Genomic DNA, 13,724 nt, shown 5'->3' on the forward strand with positions numbered 1-13,724 from the left:
AAGGCAGGCTTCGTGATCAAGTCCAAACCTGACAGCTGCAACAGATGGTCTTTTTAAAACCGAACGCCTCAGAACTGAGAAGAGGAAGTGAGCTGATCAGAAGTGATCTGTTTACAGAGAAAATGTCCTGCTGACTCATCAAACAGGAAGTCCACTCTACAAATGTAGGTCGGTTTACTCGTCACAGCGAGTTAGACTCTAAAGAAATGTCTTTGTCTCAACCCAGAAACAAAATGGTCCTCCAGCTTGTTGTCTCTCGTGTTGGACTTTATTATTAAGATGATTATTGGACAGGCGGTAGAAGATGGATGGATGGATTATTAGTCCCGGTCGGTCTAAGCAGTCGTGTTTAGAAGATCAGTGAAGCGTCTCTGTCAGTCCAAAGCGCTGCTCTCAATCCTTTAATTTCTGCTGGATTAACCCGTGTTAGCTGGACCTGCTGCTCCTCCGGGACCAGCACCCAGCCTGAAGGGAGCGAGCTGGACTATCACAGCGTCAGCCTCGCCACTGGATACATGTGCTGTGTGTGGTCTTATTATAAGGGACATGTCTATCACATGTTGCCACAAAGGACGGATGAAGAGGCCCACGCCGTACGTCTCCTCTTCGGGCAGCAGTCCACATGACGCACGGCGTCTCACAGGTGTTCTTCCCTTTCTCTCCAGGAGAGGAGGCCAGTGTGTTCAAGTGTTCGGTTTCCAGGGAGACGGAGTGCAGCCGCGTGGGGAAGCAGTCCTTCATCATCACACTGGGCTGTAACAGCGTGCTGCTGCAGTTCTCCTCACCTGCAGGTACACGCACACACACACACACACACACACACACACACACACACACACACACACACACACTCACTCACTCACTCACTCACTCACTCACTCACTCACTCTCTCACTCTCTCACACACACACTCACTCACTCACTCACTCACTCACACACTCACACACACACACACACTCTCTCACACTCTCTCACAAACACACACTCACTCTCACACACACTCACTCACACACACTCACACACACACACACACTCTCTCACACTCTCTCACAAACACACACACACTCTCACACACACTCACTCACACACACACACACGCATGCACTCACACATGCACACACACACGCACTCACACATGCACTCACGCATGCACACACACACGCACTCACACACACGTGATGAGCTGAACACTTTGACACTTGTTTCTGGTTTTACTGAGTCTGACTGTAAGCTCAGAGAGTTTTACAGTAACTTATATAATCACAGTTGATCCACTGTTCCTGGAGTGTGGAGCGAGTTAGTCTTACAAACACATCCCAGTCCTGGACCTGTTCAGTGCTGCTGGCCGGGTCCAGAAGTCTCACCAGCTCAGCTGGACATAAAACAACACAGGAAGTGACAAACTACACACGTGTGTTCAGGTACACTCTCAGACCCGTCCCCCCCTGCTGCTCCTGCTCTTTGTTCATGTGTGTGTGTGTGTGTGTGTGTGTGTGTGTGTGTGTGTGTGTGTGTGTGTGTGTGTGTGTGTGTGTGTGTGTGTGTGTGTGTGTGTGTGTGTGTGTGTGTGTGTGTGTGTGTGTGTGTGTGTGTGTGTGTGTGTTGTGTTTCAGACTTTCAGTCCTTTTATAACGTCCTGAAGAACAGTCGTGGTCACTCCAGTGAGCGCTCAGTGTTCAGTGACCGAACAGAGGAGTCCTCTGCTGTACAGTACTTCCAGGTGAGACACACACACACACACACACACACACACACACACACACACACACACACACACTTGTCTTCATGAAGAGTCTTATAGTGATGGATGGAGATGGGTTAAAGACGTGTGTCCCTGTTGATCCAGGATAAATATTCTGTGTTGAGTCGTTTCCTCTCACAGAGCCCTCCTCTCTCTCCGCCTGCTATTTTTAGCCTCTGGATCTTTTGAGTCATTATTATTATTTGGCTGCTTCTCAGGTCCGACAAAGATTAAAACTCTCCAGTCTGCTGATGGAGAGACGCTTCCCTGTTTCCTGCCGCCGTCGGGCTGGAGTGCTCATTAGCTGCAGATTCAAAGCCCGTCGAATGTCTTTGAAGCCTCCCTGTACCTGCATGCTGCTGTCCTTTAACTGTGTGTGTGTGTGTGTGTGTGTGTGTGTGTGTGTGTGTGTGTGTGTGTGTGTGTGTGTGTGTGTGTGTGTGTGTGTGTGTGTGTGTGTGTGTGTGTGTGTGTGTGTGTGTGTGTGTGTGTGTGTAGTTTTATGGCTACCTCTCCCAGCAACAGAACATGATGCAGGACTACGTTCGGACAGGGACCTACCAACGGGCTATTCTCCAGAACCACACCGACTTCAAGGACAAGGTCATGAATGTGTGCTAGAAGAGGAGATGTGTGTGACATGTGGAGGAGGTCCAGTCCGACCTTGAGCCTGACCTCTGCTCACGCTCTGTGTCCCCTTGTCTTGGCTGCAGGTGGTGCTGGATGTGGGCTGTGGCTCAGGGATCCTGTCCTTCTTTGCAGCCCAGGCTGGAGCCAGGAAGGTGTACGCTGTGGAGGCCAGCACCATGGCTCAGCACGCAGAGGTCCACACACACACACACACACACACACACACACACACACACACACCTCTCTCTGTTCTGCCTGGAGGTGTCTGCAGGTGTTTTCAGCCCCTGATCTTTACCTTACAGGTGCTGGTGAACAGTAACCGTCTGGGGGAACGTGTGGTGGTCATCCCGGGGAAGGTGGAGGAAGTGACGCTGCCCGAGCAGGTGGACATCATCATCTCAGAGCCAATGGGATACATGCTGTTCAATGAGCGCATGCTGGAGAGCTACCTGCACGCCAAGAAGTTCCTCAAACCCAACGGTGAGGAGGATCGGCATCATCAGAAACCAGCGTCTGCTGGTTCTGGTTTACGTGATGTTTGTCCTCTCTTCTTCTCTATCAGGTAAAATGTTCCCCACCATCGGAGACGTCCACCTGGCGCCCTTCACAGACGAGCAGCTCTACATGGAGCAGTTCACCAAGGCCAACTTCTGGTGAGTGGGGGGGGGGGTCAAACAGAGGTGGAGGAGAGGCTCTGTGGGGACATGTCCAGTTTAATCACACGTCCCTTTCTTCTGATTAAGCACTTACATATGTTCCTCTGTTTTTAACCCTAACCCTCAGGTACCAGCCCTCCTTCCACGGTGTAGACCTGTCCGCCCTGCGGGGGGCAGCAGTGGATGAGTATTTCCGCCAGCCAATTGTGGTAAGTTATCTCAGCTGCAGGAAAGAGAGAAAGGTTGTTTTGTTGTTTCTTCTAACCCGTGATCGCCCTCTACAGGACACGTTTGATATCCGTATTCTGATGGCCAAGTCCGTCAAACACACCGTCAACTTCCTGGAGACCAAAGAAGAGGATCTCTACAGGTGTGTGTGTGTGTGTGTGTGTGTGTGTGTGTGTGTGTGTGTGTGTGTGTGTGTGTGTGTGTGTGTGTGTGTGTGTGTGTGTGTGTGTGTGTGTGTGTGTGTGTGTGTGTGTGTGTGTGTGTGTGTGTGTGTGTGTGACTGTGTGTGTGTGTGTGTGTGACTGTGTGTGTGTGTGAGAGAGAGAGAGAGACTGTGTGTGTGTGTGAGAGAGAGACTGTGTGTGTGTGTGTGTGTGTGAGAGACTGTGTGTGTGTGTGTGTGAGAGAGACTGTGTGTGTGTGTGTGTGTGAGAGAGACTGTGTGTGTGTGTGTGAGAGAGACTGTGTGTGTGAGTGAGACTGTGTGTGTGTGTGTGTGAGAGAGACTGTGTGTGTGTGTGTGTGAGAGAGACTGTGTGTGTGTGTGTGTGTGAGAGAGACTGTGTGTGTGTGTGTGAGAGAGACTGTGTGTGTGTGTGTGTGAGAGAGACTGTGTGTGTGTGAGAGAGACTGTGTGTGTGTGCCATGTTTCCATGTGCAGTGGGTGTCATCACAGTGCTTCTTGTTTGTCTCTCAGGATAGAGATCCCCTTTAAGTTCCACATGATGCACTCAGGTCTGGTGCACGGTCTGGCGTTCTGGTTTGACGTGGCGTTTGTGGGATCAGTGTAAGTCATCTGAACTCTGAAGACGATGATGATGATGATGATGAAAAGCCTTTAATCAGTACACCACTCACGCTTCCTCTCCTCCGTGCAGGGTGACCGTCTGGCTCTCCACGGCGCCCACAGAGCCGCTCACTCACTGGTACCAGGTCCGCTGTCTGCTGCAGTCTCCTCTCTTCACCAAAGCCGGCGACACGCTGTCCGGCACGGCGCTGCTGGTGGCCAACAAGAGGTATGAAGCTCCCACTTTGAAAGTCGTCTTTAACCTGGAAGGCATGACGCTAAGCTAACAGCTGATGTCCGACCCCACAGACAAAGCTACGACATCAGTATTGTTGCCCAGGTGGACCAGACAGGATCAAAGTCCAGCAATCTCCTGGACTTGAAGAATCCCTTTTTCAGGTGAGTTCACTCTCTTTAGCCCAAACATGACCCCGACAGTAACCCGGGTACCTGGGCTAAAGGTGGGGGTCCTCCGCGTGTCTGTCCAAACCTGAACGTGTGTGTGTGTGTGTTTGTGTGTGCAGGTACACAGGCTCCACCCCAAACCCCCCTCCTGGCTCACACTACACCTCCCCGTCTGAGAACATGTGGAACACGGGGGCGGCCTACAGCATGAATCAGGGGATGGCTGTATCAGGTGAACGCACACAGAGACACGGGGAGATCCACACTGATTTCAGGGACATGAGGAGAATATGACACACAGTCTGACTCATCGCACAGATCGTCTGCACGGGTCGCTACCACGCACACACCTTTCTTACATGAGTCACTTCCTGTCCAGTAAACAGCTCGTTAAGTAACCTTCTCCTGGGCTGAGCAGGTGTTTGTCTGACAACAAACCTGCTTGGAAAAAAATCCAATAATTAAAGGACATTTATCCCTCCCAATGTACTCGATCTGATTTGTGTCCTCTTGAATAAACAGGCGCCTCATTGGACGAGGGGGGTTCACAAAATGAGTGAACAGTCCAGCAGATGTAGGCAACATAGATCAGCCACTCCGTGGTCTGTTTAGATCAGTAGCTCCGTTCACACAGTTATAGTCCCGCCCCCTGAGACGTCTCGCATTCAGTCTGAATCTCACAGAGGTGTGATGGGGGGGGGCGGGGTTAAGTTATCCCCCCCCGCGCCATACTCTGAGGTGGGATGGGATCGGTGGAGCCAGCAGGGGAGGGCAGTGCAGTGTGTGTGTGCGTGTCTGACTGTGTGTATGTGGAGCTCCTGCTGTGCCGCGCTCACGTAACTCAGACATGAAACGGGGGCGCCATATCTGAATCAATATGAGCGTGTGAAGACGCGGTGAGGGCGGAGCTTAGTTACAATATGCACGATGCAACCTTTAAAATGTGTCGCTCAATGCGACGCGGTGTATGAACAGACCCACTGGTGTCTGTGGAGTGGGACACGTGGTCTGGTAAGTAAAAGGAAGCTGGTTCCCTCCTTCCTGTTTAACACGGCTGCTTCCTGTTTCATGATGTCAGCTGATCTGTTGATGATGCTGAAATGATTCCTGTATCAGCACATCTTAAACACTTTGCCTCCTGTGTCTCCCTGCAGGGATGCCAGCAGCTTATGACCTCAGTACAGTCATCGGCAGCGGCCCGTCAGTGTCTCACAACAACCTCATCCCCCTGGGTACGGACACGCCCACCCACACTGAGCCACGCCCACCCACACTGAGCTACACAAAGCCACGCCCATCCACACAAAGCCACACCCATCCACACTGAACCACACTAAGCCACGCCCATCAACACTGAGCCACGCCCATCAACACTGAGCCACACTAAGCCACGCCCATCAACACTGAGCCACACTAAGCCACGCCCACCCACACTGAGCCACACTAAGCCACGCCCACCCACACTGAACCACACTAAGCCACGTCCATCAACACTGAGCCACACTAAGCCACGCCCACCCACACTGAGCCACGCCCACCCACACTGAGCCACGCCCACCCACACTGAACCACACTAAGCCACGCCCACCCACACTGAGCCACGCCCACCCACACTGAGCCACACTAAGCCACGTCCATCAACACTGAGCCACACTAAGCCACGCCCACCCACACTGAACCACACTAAGCCACGCCCACCCACACTGAACCACACTAAGCCACGTCCATCAACACTGAGCCACACTAAGCCACGCCCATCAACACTGAGCCACACTAAGCCACGCCCATCAACACTGAACCACACTAAGCCACGCCCATCAACACTGAACCACACTAAGCCACGCCCATCAACACTGAACCACACTGAGCCACAAAATCTGTGCAGAGAGCTGATGATCGTTGCACTCAGAAGGCGTCAAAGTGCATCAAACCAAATTCCTCCATATTGTTGCTTTAAACAGAAATGTGACTGAACAGTCCGACAGCGACGTCGTGTGTGTGTGTGTGTGTGTGTGTGTGTGTGTGTGTGTGTGTGTGTGTGTGTGTGTGTGTGTGTGTGTGTGTGTGTGTGTGTGTGTGTGTGTGTGTGTGTGTGTGTGTGTGTGTGTGTGTGTGTGTGTGTGTGTGTGTGTGTGTGTGTGTGTGTGTGTGTGTCATTAACTCTGTTCTCCTCTGATTGGTCACAGTGAACACAGGAATTGTAAACCACACCCACTCCAGGATGGGCTCCATCATGAGCACAGGGATCGTCCAGGGTACGTTCACAAACAAACGACAACATGCACACACACACACACACACACGCACACACACACACTCTTTGTAACTCGTTCCTGTGTTGTTCCCTGCAGGAGCCACCACGGGTCAGTCGGGCCCCAGCAACAGCGGTACTTATTACCCCGTCACCAACCAGTTCACCATGGGGGGTGCGGCCATCTCCATGGCGTCGCCGATGGTCATCCCCAGCAACACCATGCACTACGGCAGTTAAGACGAAGATGTCGAAGCAGAGACCTCTTCGTCCTCCCCGCCCCCTGCATGAGAACAGACCCCCCCCCCCCCCCCAATCCTTCAGTCCCACCGACCGCAGCCAAAACCAGTATACCAAACCCAGCGCTAAGCTGCCCCCCGCCCCCCCCCAGTCCGCCACCGAACAGTGAACGCTCTCGTATCCGTCCACACACTTGTCTCGCTAACAGACAAACATCCCCCCCCCCCCCCCCCCCCCCCCCCCCCTCCCTTCCTGGATTTCTTGGGACTGTATCACGTGCACAGATGCATGCAGCTATCATTCCCCCCCCCTTTAATTTTTGGTATTATTGTGTGTCATAATTAGCCTGGTGTCTCCTCACACAGATATCAGCGTGTTCCTGTAAATGGACGACAATGAGGAAGGGGTCACTTTTAGACACAAAGACTCTTTTATCATAAACACTCTGGGCGGCCATCTTGGCTTTTCATATCCGATCCAGTCTTCAAGACCTCGCTGTTGTTTTCCCGGACAGACTCACTGAACGAGGGTTGTCGCCACACCAGATTTCAAAACTTAGATTTGATTGGATTTAGTTTCATGACCACGGCAACTCAAACAGAAGTCCCAGGTACCCGGTCCCGGGTCAGCGCCCGGCTTTAACTGCACGGAGGGAACAAAGAAGTCGGCTTCATTTCAGAGCAGAAACATCGGCATTGTTAGTTAAAGGGTCCAATGTTTAATGTGTCTGTATCCAGAGACGGGACGCTGGACAGGAAGTGACCCGGCCGCTTCTAAAGGGAGGCTGTGATACAAACGTGTGTTTGTGTAGTCGAGACAAACGGTGTCGATCTGCTGCGACTCTGAGAGCGCCGCATGGTTCCATCCGTAAGATCCAAACACTCCGGAGACGTTTGTTTCCAGCGTCTTTGTGCTCATCTGAAATTGTCCTCCATTGATTTCAAAACAGGAAAGAACCCACATTTGGTTGCCGTGGAGTTATAGTTTGGTTGCCATGGTAACTTTTCTAGAATCATATCAAAGTTGAACTTGTGTGAAGGCGCGACCCTCCCCAGCACAGAAGGGGATCAGTACAACAGTCTGCCAAAAACCTTATTTTGAAGCTTGTAAACCTGGAACACGCCACCTGCTGCTCCACGCCACCCGTTCTCCCCGTGTTCTGAGAGGAGCGTCATCGAAGGAAGGAGCGGTGACTCTGCACGTCTGCAGCCATCTGGATCTGCAAACTCCTCGTCCCCCTCCCCCGCCCCCGCCCCCGCCCCCCCTCCCTCTGAGACTGAGAGACTGTCGCACAGAGACTTTGATGTCGAGGTGTGGGAGGCGGAGTCAGTCCTCCTGTCTCCCTCCTCGTCCCTTCACAAAGTATGACCTCCAACATATCATAACCCCTGACCCCCCCCCCCCCCCCCCACAGACCCCGCCCCTTTTATCAGCCTGCAGAGAGAGAGAGACTGACACACGTATGCATTGCTTCCAGTGTCACATCTGGCGGACTCTGTTTGGGATTCATGAGTTAGCGATTTTCGAGAGAGCGGAGAGAAAATGTGTCTTTGTAGGATTAATCTTTCTGTTGTCTTTATTTTGTTTTGTTTTTTCTTTCACAAAAAAACGAGAAACGATGAAAAAATTAAATGTGCTGGAGATGTTCCAAAACCATCCCGGATCAGCTGTTGTAGTATGTGACTTTCAGACGCAGCAGATGTTGCTGTGTGGTAGCTAGCTGTTAGCTTCATGTCACGAGTCATTGTGTAGTCACTTTTATCATGTATGAGGAAGTCTGTCATGTTGTGTCATTTCTGTGTTGACCAGCAGTAATAACACTCTCACTGTCTCGACTCCAGACACCATGTCTCTGTCCAAAACTGCTCACAGTTTACTAATGTCTAAAACTTCAAGAGTCTTAAAGGTCCCATATTACCCAGAATCCTCTCCTTCATGTTCCTCTAACATGTCTGTCTACAAACCCTCCAATGAGAAAAGTCCATCCTCTCCGTCTTCTGCCTGCTCAACTGTTCAGATAGTGAAACAGGCCGTTTGGAGATGTTCCCTTCATGACATCACAAAGGGCAGTAGCCCCTCCCCCAGGTGGGTGACACTCCCACAGCTAGGTGTTGGTTCTGCCCTCTGAGTCTGCCTTCTCACCGTAAACAATAGGACATGGAGCCAGAAAGCAGCGAGTACACCCGAGCCCTTCCAGAGAGGGGGCGTGGTCAGACACAGCTCATTTACATATTTAAAGCTACAGACACAAACAGCCCGTTGTCTCAAAGTGTCCTGATCAGATCAAAGCTTTTGGGTCAAAGCGATTCATACCAAACGCCATTTTACATTTCATTGAAATGAGTTGATAATGACACTCACGGTTAACAAATCAAAGTGGCTGATAGCCGATGTGGTGCGACCCTGAAAAGAGGCTATAGTCCTCGCCGCGGCGGTCAGGTTTGGGTCTCACCGCGCGGCCTTTTGCTGCATGTTCTCCCCCCTCTCACATTTCCTGCGTCTCTCTTCAGCTGTCTGATTGAAAACAAAAAGGCCAAAAGATTTGTTCCTTAATGAGTCCACAAGAGCGTCTCAGGATCTGTTTGTGGCTTTTGGCGCCCCCCTGTGGTGAAAGTCATGGTTATATGACAATGAACTTTACTGCTTAAATCATCTGTGACCAATAACATTTCAACATTATGAGCACTTGATGTCAGATATCTCAGGTCAGACGCGCTCAGTCGGTCCATTTTACCAAGCGGGTTCAGACGGGTCTTTAACGGGTCTCAAGTCCAACAACACGTCCGAGTGCAGTCTTACGAGTCGACGTCAGGTCTCGAGTAAGTGAAGACAATTAAATGGAAGTCCTCAGGTCAGTCGTCTCGAGTCCACTGAAGTCTCAAGTTATTCTCCACTAGTCCAAGTCTCCTGTCTTCAGACCAGGTCCAGGTCCAGGTCAGTATGTAACAGACACACAGACGAGCAGGAGACTCAAAGTTTATTAAGAAAGAAACCAAAGCTCTTCACAGTAAGAAATAAATACGCCTGCAGATTAACCCTTTAATGACGTTACAATAAACATGAAGTGAAATTAAAGTTTAACGAGAGCGAGGAGACCCGCTGTCGTCCTGTTCAAACACATTCACACGTCTGTGACTGAAGCATCATGGGAAACGCTCACAGGATGCAGGCGTCCCTCTTCACATTCAGCTGCTTGTGGAGAGCAACCACGAGAGGTGGCGTGATGAGAGGACGGTTTCACTGACACGGCGTATGGCGTGCGGCAGACAGCTGAGCCTGATGTGAATATGTTCAGTTCAATGGCAGCACTCGTTCACGCAACCATGAAGTCCAAACCTACCAAAACATCTCCCATCTGCACATCTGAACTTTGACCTCGGACACGTTACAGACGAGAGTACGAGAACATGCGTGACCTTTAATACGACCTTCCCTATTCTAACTGAAGCCTCAGATGGAAGAAGGTTTGACTGTCTCTGCTCAGCTTGTAGTCACAACTACAAACCTCCAACACGCCACATTTCAACACTCGTCTTCCATCAGCTGTTTTTCATTCATGCAGTGAGCGTGCAGGTCGTCTGATCCTCCGCTGATTCCACACGCTGGTGACATGATGGCGAGGGGGCGGGGTCACAGTGTGAAGGAAACCATGACACTTTCTCACTCACACACACACACACACACACACACACACACACACACACACACACACACACACACACACACACACACACACACACACACACACACACACACACACACACACACACACACACACACACACACACACACAACACACACACACGTTAGTGTGGTTTGGTGACCAGCGTGCTGTGGGCGGGGGGCGCTGTAGTGAGGGGTGTGGTCAGTATGTGCGCCGATGTCTGGAAGAAATACATCTGAGAGAGAGAGAGACAGAGAGAGGGGGGGGGGGGGGAGAGAGAGAGGGGGGGGGGAGGAGAGAGAGAGAGAGAATGAAGTGTTGACTCAGCAGCAGATGAACGTCCTCGCCGTGCACACTCACCTTACAGCCCACCGCCAGCAGCGTGTGCAGAACCACGATGGTGGCAACCGTTGCCGTCGCCATCACCTTGGTGTCGTCCCGGACGACGGGCCAGAAGGTCAGGACCAGGACAGAGCCAGAGATCACCATGGCAACCAGGATCAACGCCCAGCGTAGCCACTCAAACGGAATGATCCACAAAACCTGCAGGTGATACGGTGATGATGAGGCGTGCTCAGACTCCGCCCCCAAAAGAGAGAGAGGAAGAGAGCGAGAGAGAAACTGGAAGATGCTTTTTAAATTCACGATGAGAGAGAAGATCTGGATCAGGAAAGACCGGAGAGGACTCACCGAGGTCGGGATGTAGATGAAGAGCGAGTAGCCGTACACACACACGGTTTCCAGGAAGGAATATCCTCCGACCTGCCTCTCCGCCCCTTGTCTCCAGGTCAGGAAACCCCATAGAGCGACGGGCACCAGCCAGGCGTACATGAAGATGATGATGGCAGCGATGGTCACTGAGAGCGGCGAGCAGAGGAACAAAGGAGGGCGGGGTCAGTAAAAAGACGGCACACGGAGCCGGCGTGATCAGAGAGCGAGGCCACGACTGACCTCTGTGGAACTGCGGCCTGTAGTGATACTCGGGGTTTCCCAGCTGACTCAGGAAGGTGGACAAGTTCCCGCTGATGGCCACGGAGAAGACCAGGGTCACACAGATCCAGAAGGGACCTGAACAAAGAACCCGGGTGTTAAACAGCTGACACGCTGAGTGACAGACGACAGACCACGCCTCCTCACCGTAAAGGTCGGGGTTGCTCCTCAGGTGATGTCTGATAAAGTTCTTTCCCGGTAACGGCATCACGGAGCCTTTCACTCTGTCCAGAACCTGCAGCACATGACCCGGCTCACACGGCGCCCACATGATGACACGTGTGTTACACACTGATGAACACGGATCTTACCTGCAGCGTGTCCACGTTAAAGAAGGACTGGTAGTACTCAAAGGTCCAGAATCCCCCGCTGGCTCTTTGTCCTCCTAACAGCTGAGAAGAAACCAAGCAGTCAGCCATGATGTGTGTGTGTGTACACACACACACACACACACACACACACACACACACACACACACACACACACACACACACACACACACACACACACACACACACACACACACACACACACACACACACACACACACACACCTCTGAACCCTCCTCCTGACCCTCCTCGTCCTCCGACAGGTCCAGCTTCACCTCCTCGCCCCCGCCTCCTCCTGGACTGGTGTTGGTCACGCTGAGGGTGGACGCTCCGGGGTCAGAGGACAGAAGCTCTGCTGCTTCTTCAAACTCTGCACACGCACACACACATAAAGGTGAGACACCTGAACCCTCTAGCTCCACCTCCCTCAGGCAGAGGCAGGCTGAAAGATTTACTTTGAAAAGCTGACAGCTGCTTCCTGTTTTATTGTGAAGGCATACTTTCACCTCTCTTACCTTGAAAGTGCAGATCATTTGGACTGGCCATGACTCAAACAGAGACCTCATGCAGCACCTGTGAGGAGACGAGCACCTGTTCATCACGTGACCGGAAGTTTACCTGCTCAGGTGACACACGTTGAGCAGCACTAACCTTTAAACAACACTTTCATGTTGTATTTAACATCTGTATCAAACTGCTAAGGAGACTGTCTATAGTTTACCTGTCCCACGTGACAGAACCCTTACCTGTCGGCAGTAGGAAGCACCTGACGAGCTGTGACACTTGATGCTAAGCTAAGCTAACCGTCAGCAGAGTTTATCGTTTCTAAAAACATCAAAGAAAAAAGAAGTAACCGGAAATGTAAGCGGTCATAAAACAGCTTAAACGTCTCTCTCTCTCTCAGATCGACTGACCGCTCTCAGACAGCATCAGCTCAGCTGGCATGACTTCCGGTACACGTCACCTCGTCAACAAAGCCGTCACGTGACCTACGTTTTCGGCGTGACAGCAAGCGGAACGTTTGCTCAGAGAGTAACGAGTCACCGGAAGAGTGAAGCTGCTACCCTTTCCGGGCGCCATTTTGGCTCCATGCGAGTGTTTGGTGAGGAGGATGCGCGTGACGGCTGAAGGTGACCGTGATTAAAAGTGATCTGAAATGGCTTCGTGTCGCGTGCTCAGGAGGATGTTCTGTGCGGCGGCTCCGCTTCCGGTCGGCCGGTGGGAGAGACTGAAGAACAGCAAAGCAGGTGAGACACAGCGCGCGAGCGGCAGGTGAGACACAGCGCGCGAGCGGCAGGTGAGACACAGCGCGCGAGCGGCAGGTGAGACACAGCGCGCGAGCGGCAGGTGAGACACAGCGCGCGAGCGGCAGGTGAGACACAGCGCGCGAGCGGCAGGTGAGACACAGCGCGCGAGCGGCAGGTGAGACACAGCGCGCGAGCGGCAGGTGAATGCACCTGAGGTTTCCGCTCTGAGGGTCGTTTGTTGATTGGTCTGTTGTTAATGGATTTTCAATGAACTTCCGGTTCGGTCCTGCTCGTTCTCTTCCGGTCTGTTCCGGATGTTTTGAGTGTGAGCGTGCTGACTCTGCGTCCTCCTCTCTGCAGGTGTTTTCTGTCGCAGCTTGGCGTCTGACTACAAAGAGGCGTGTCGTGAGATGGTGGTTGGCGTGTGGGAGCGTCCACTGAAAGCCTCGGCGTACGGCGTTCTGCTGGGCGGAGCCTTGACCTGCTTCTACACCAAACCCGACCAGTCGTCCTTCGAGGCCGCCCTGCTGGACCGCTCCAACCAACTGGGACTCC

At 52.3% G+C, this 13,724-nt stretch overlaps 3 protein-coding genes across 5 annotated transcripts; 2 read left to right on the top strand and 1 right to left on the bottom strand.

The window, feature by feature from the left end:
- Positions 1 to 622: 622 nt before the first annotated feature.
- carm1 (coactivator-associated arginine methyltransferase 1) lies at positions 623 to 8,594 on the top strand (the record flags this gene model as incomplete). The annotated part of the gene is made up of 15 exons (XM_079372999.1): positions 623 to 791; positions 1,614 to 1,720; positions 2,240 to 2,344; positions 2,455 to 2,565; positions 2,674 to 2,851; positions 2,934 to 3,024; positions 3,155 to 3,236; positions 3,312 to 3,397; positions 3,953 to 4,042; positions 4,134 to 4,271; positions 4,352 to 4,441; positions 4,567 to 4,679; positions 5,602 to 5,679; positions 6,634 to 6,702; positions 6,799 to 8,594. The coding sequence occupies 15 exons, from the start codon at positions 623 to 625 to the stop codon at positions 6,936 to 6,938; spliced, it is 1,647 nt and encodes a 548-aa protein (XP_079229125.1). The 3' UTR covers positions 6,939 to 8,594.
- A 2,137-nt stretch (positions 8,595 to 10,731) lies between these two features.
- yipf2 (Yip1 domain family, member 2) lies at positions 10,732 to 12,851 on the bottom strand. 3 transcript variants are annotated; one of them, XM_079373002.1, is made up of 9 exons: positions 12,777 to 12,851; positions 12,438 to 12,495; positions 12,147 to 12,292; positions 11,904 to 11,984; positions 11,740 to 11,827; positions 11,554 to 11,670; positions 11,293 to 11,459; positions 10,963 to 11,145; positions 10,732 to 10,837 (listed from the first exon to the last, which is right to left on the bottom strand). In XM_079373002.1, the coding sequence occupies exons 2-9, from the start codon at positions 12,466 to 12,468 to the stop codon at positions 10,745 to 10,747; spliced, it is 906 nt and encodes a 301-aa protein (XP_079229128.1). In that variant the 5' UTR covers positions 12,469 to 12,495; positions 12,777 to 12,851; the 3' UTR covers positions 10,732 to 10,744. The 3 variants fall into 3 exon arrangements, with proteins under 3 accessions (XP_079229128.1, XP_079229126.1, XP_079229127.1); XM_079373000.1 differs by having other exon boundaries at positions 12,669 to 12,832; XM_079373001.1 differs by lacking the exon at positions 12,777 to 12,851 and having other exon boundaries at positions 12,438 to 12,547.
- A 180-nt stretch (positions 12,852 to 13,031) lies between these two features.
- timm29 (translocase of inner mitochondrial membrane 29) lies at positions 13,032 to 13,721 on the top strand (the record flags this gene model as incomplete). Its single annotated transcript, XM_079373003.1, has 2 exons — positions 13,032 to 13,169; positions 13,530 to 13,721. Coding segments are annotated over exons 1-2 (283 nt in total), but the record flags the coding sequence as incomplete, so codon positions are not given.
- Between the last annotated feature and the right edge of the window lie 3 nt (positions 13,722 to 13,724).

The sequence above is a fragment of the Symphodus melops genome, assembly GCF_947650265.1.
Source record: "Symphodus melops genome assembly, contig: scaffold_492, whole genome shotgun sequence".
Classification (NCBI taxonomy): domain Eukaryota; kingdom Metazoa; phylum Chordata; class Actinopteri; order Labriformes; family Labridae; genus Symphodus; species Symphodus melops.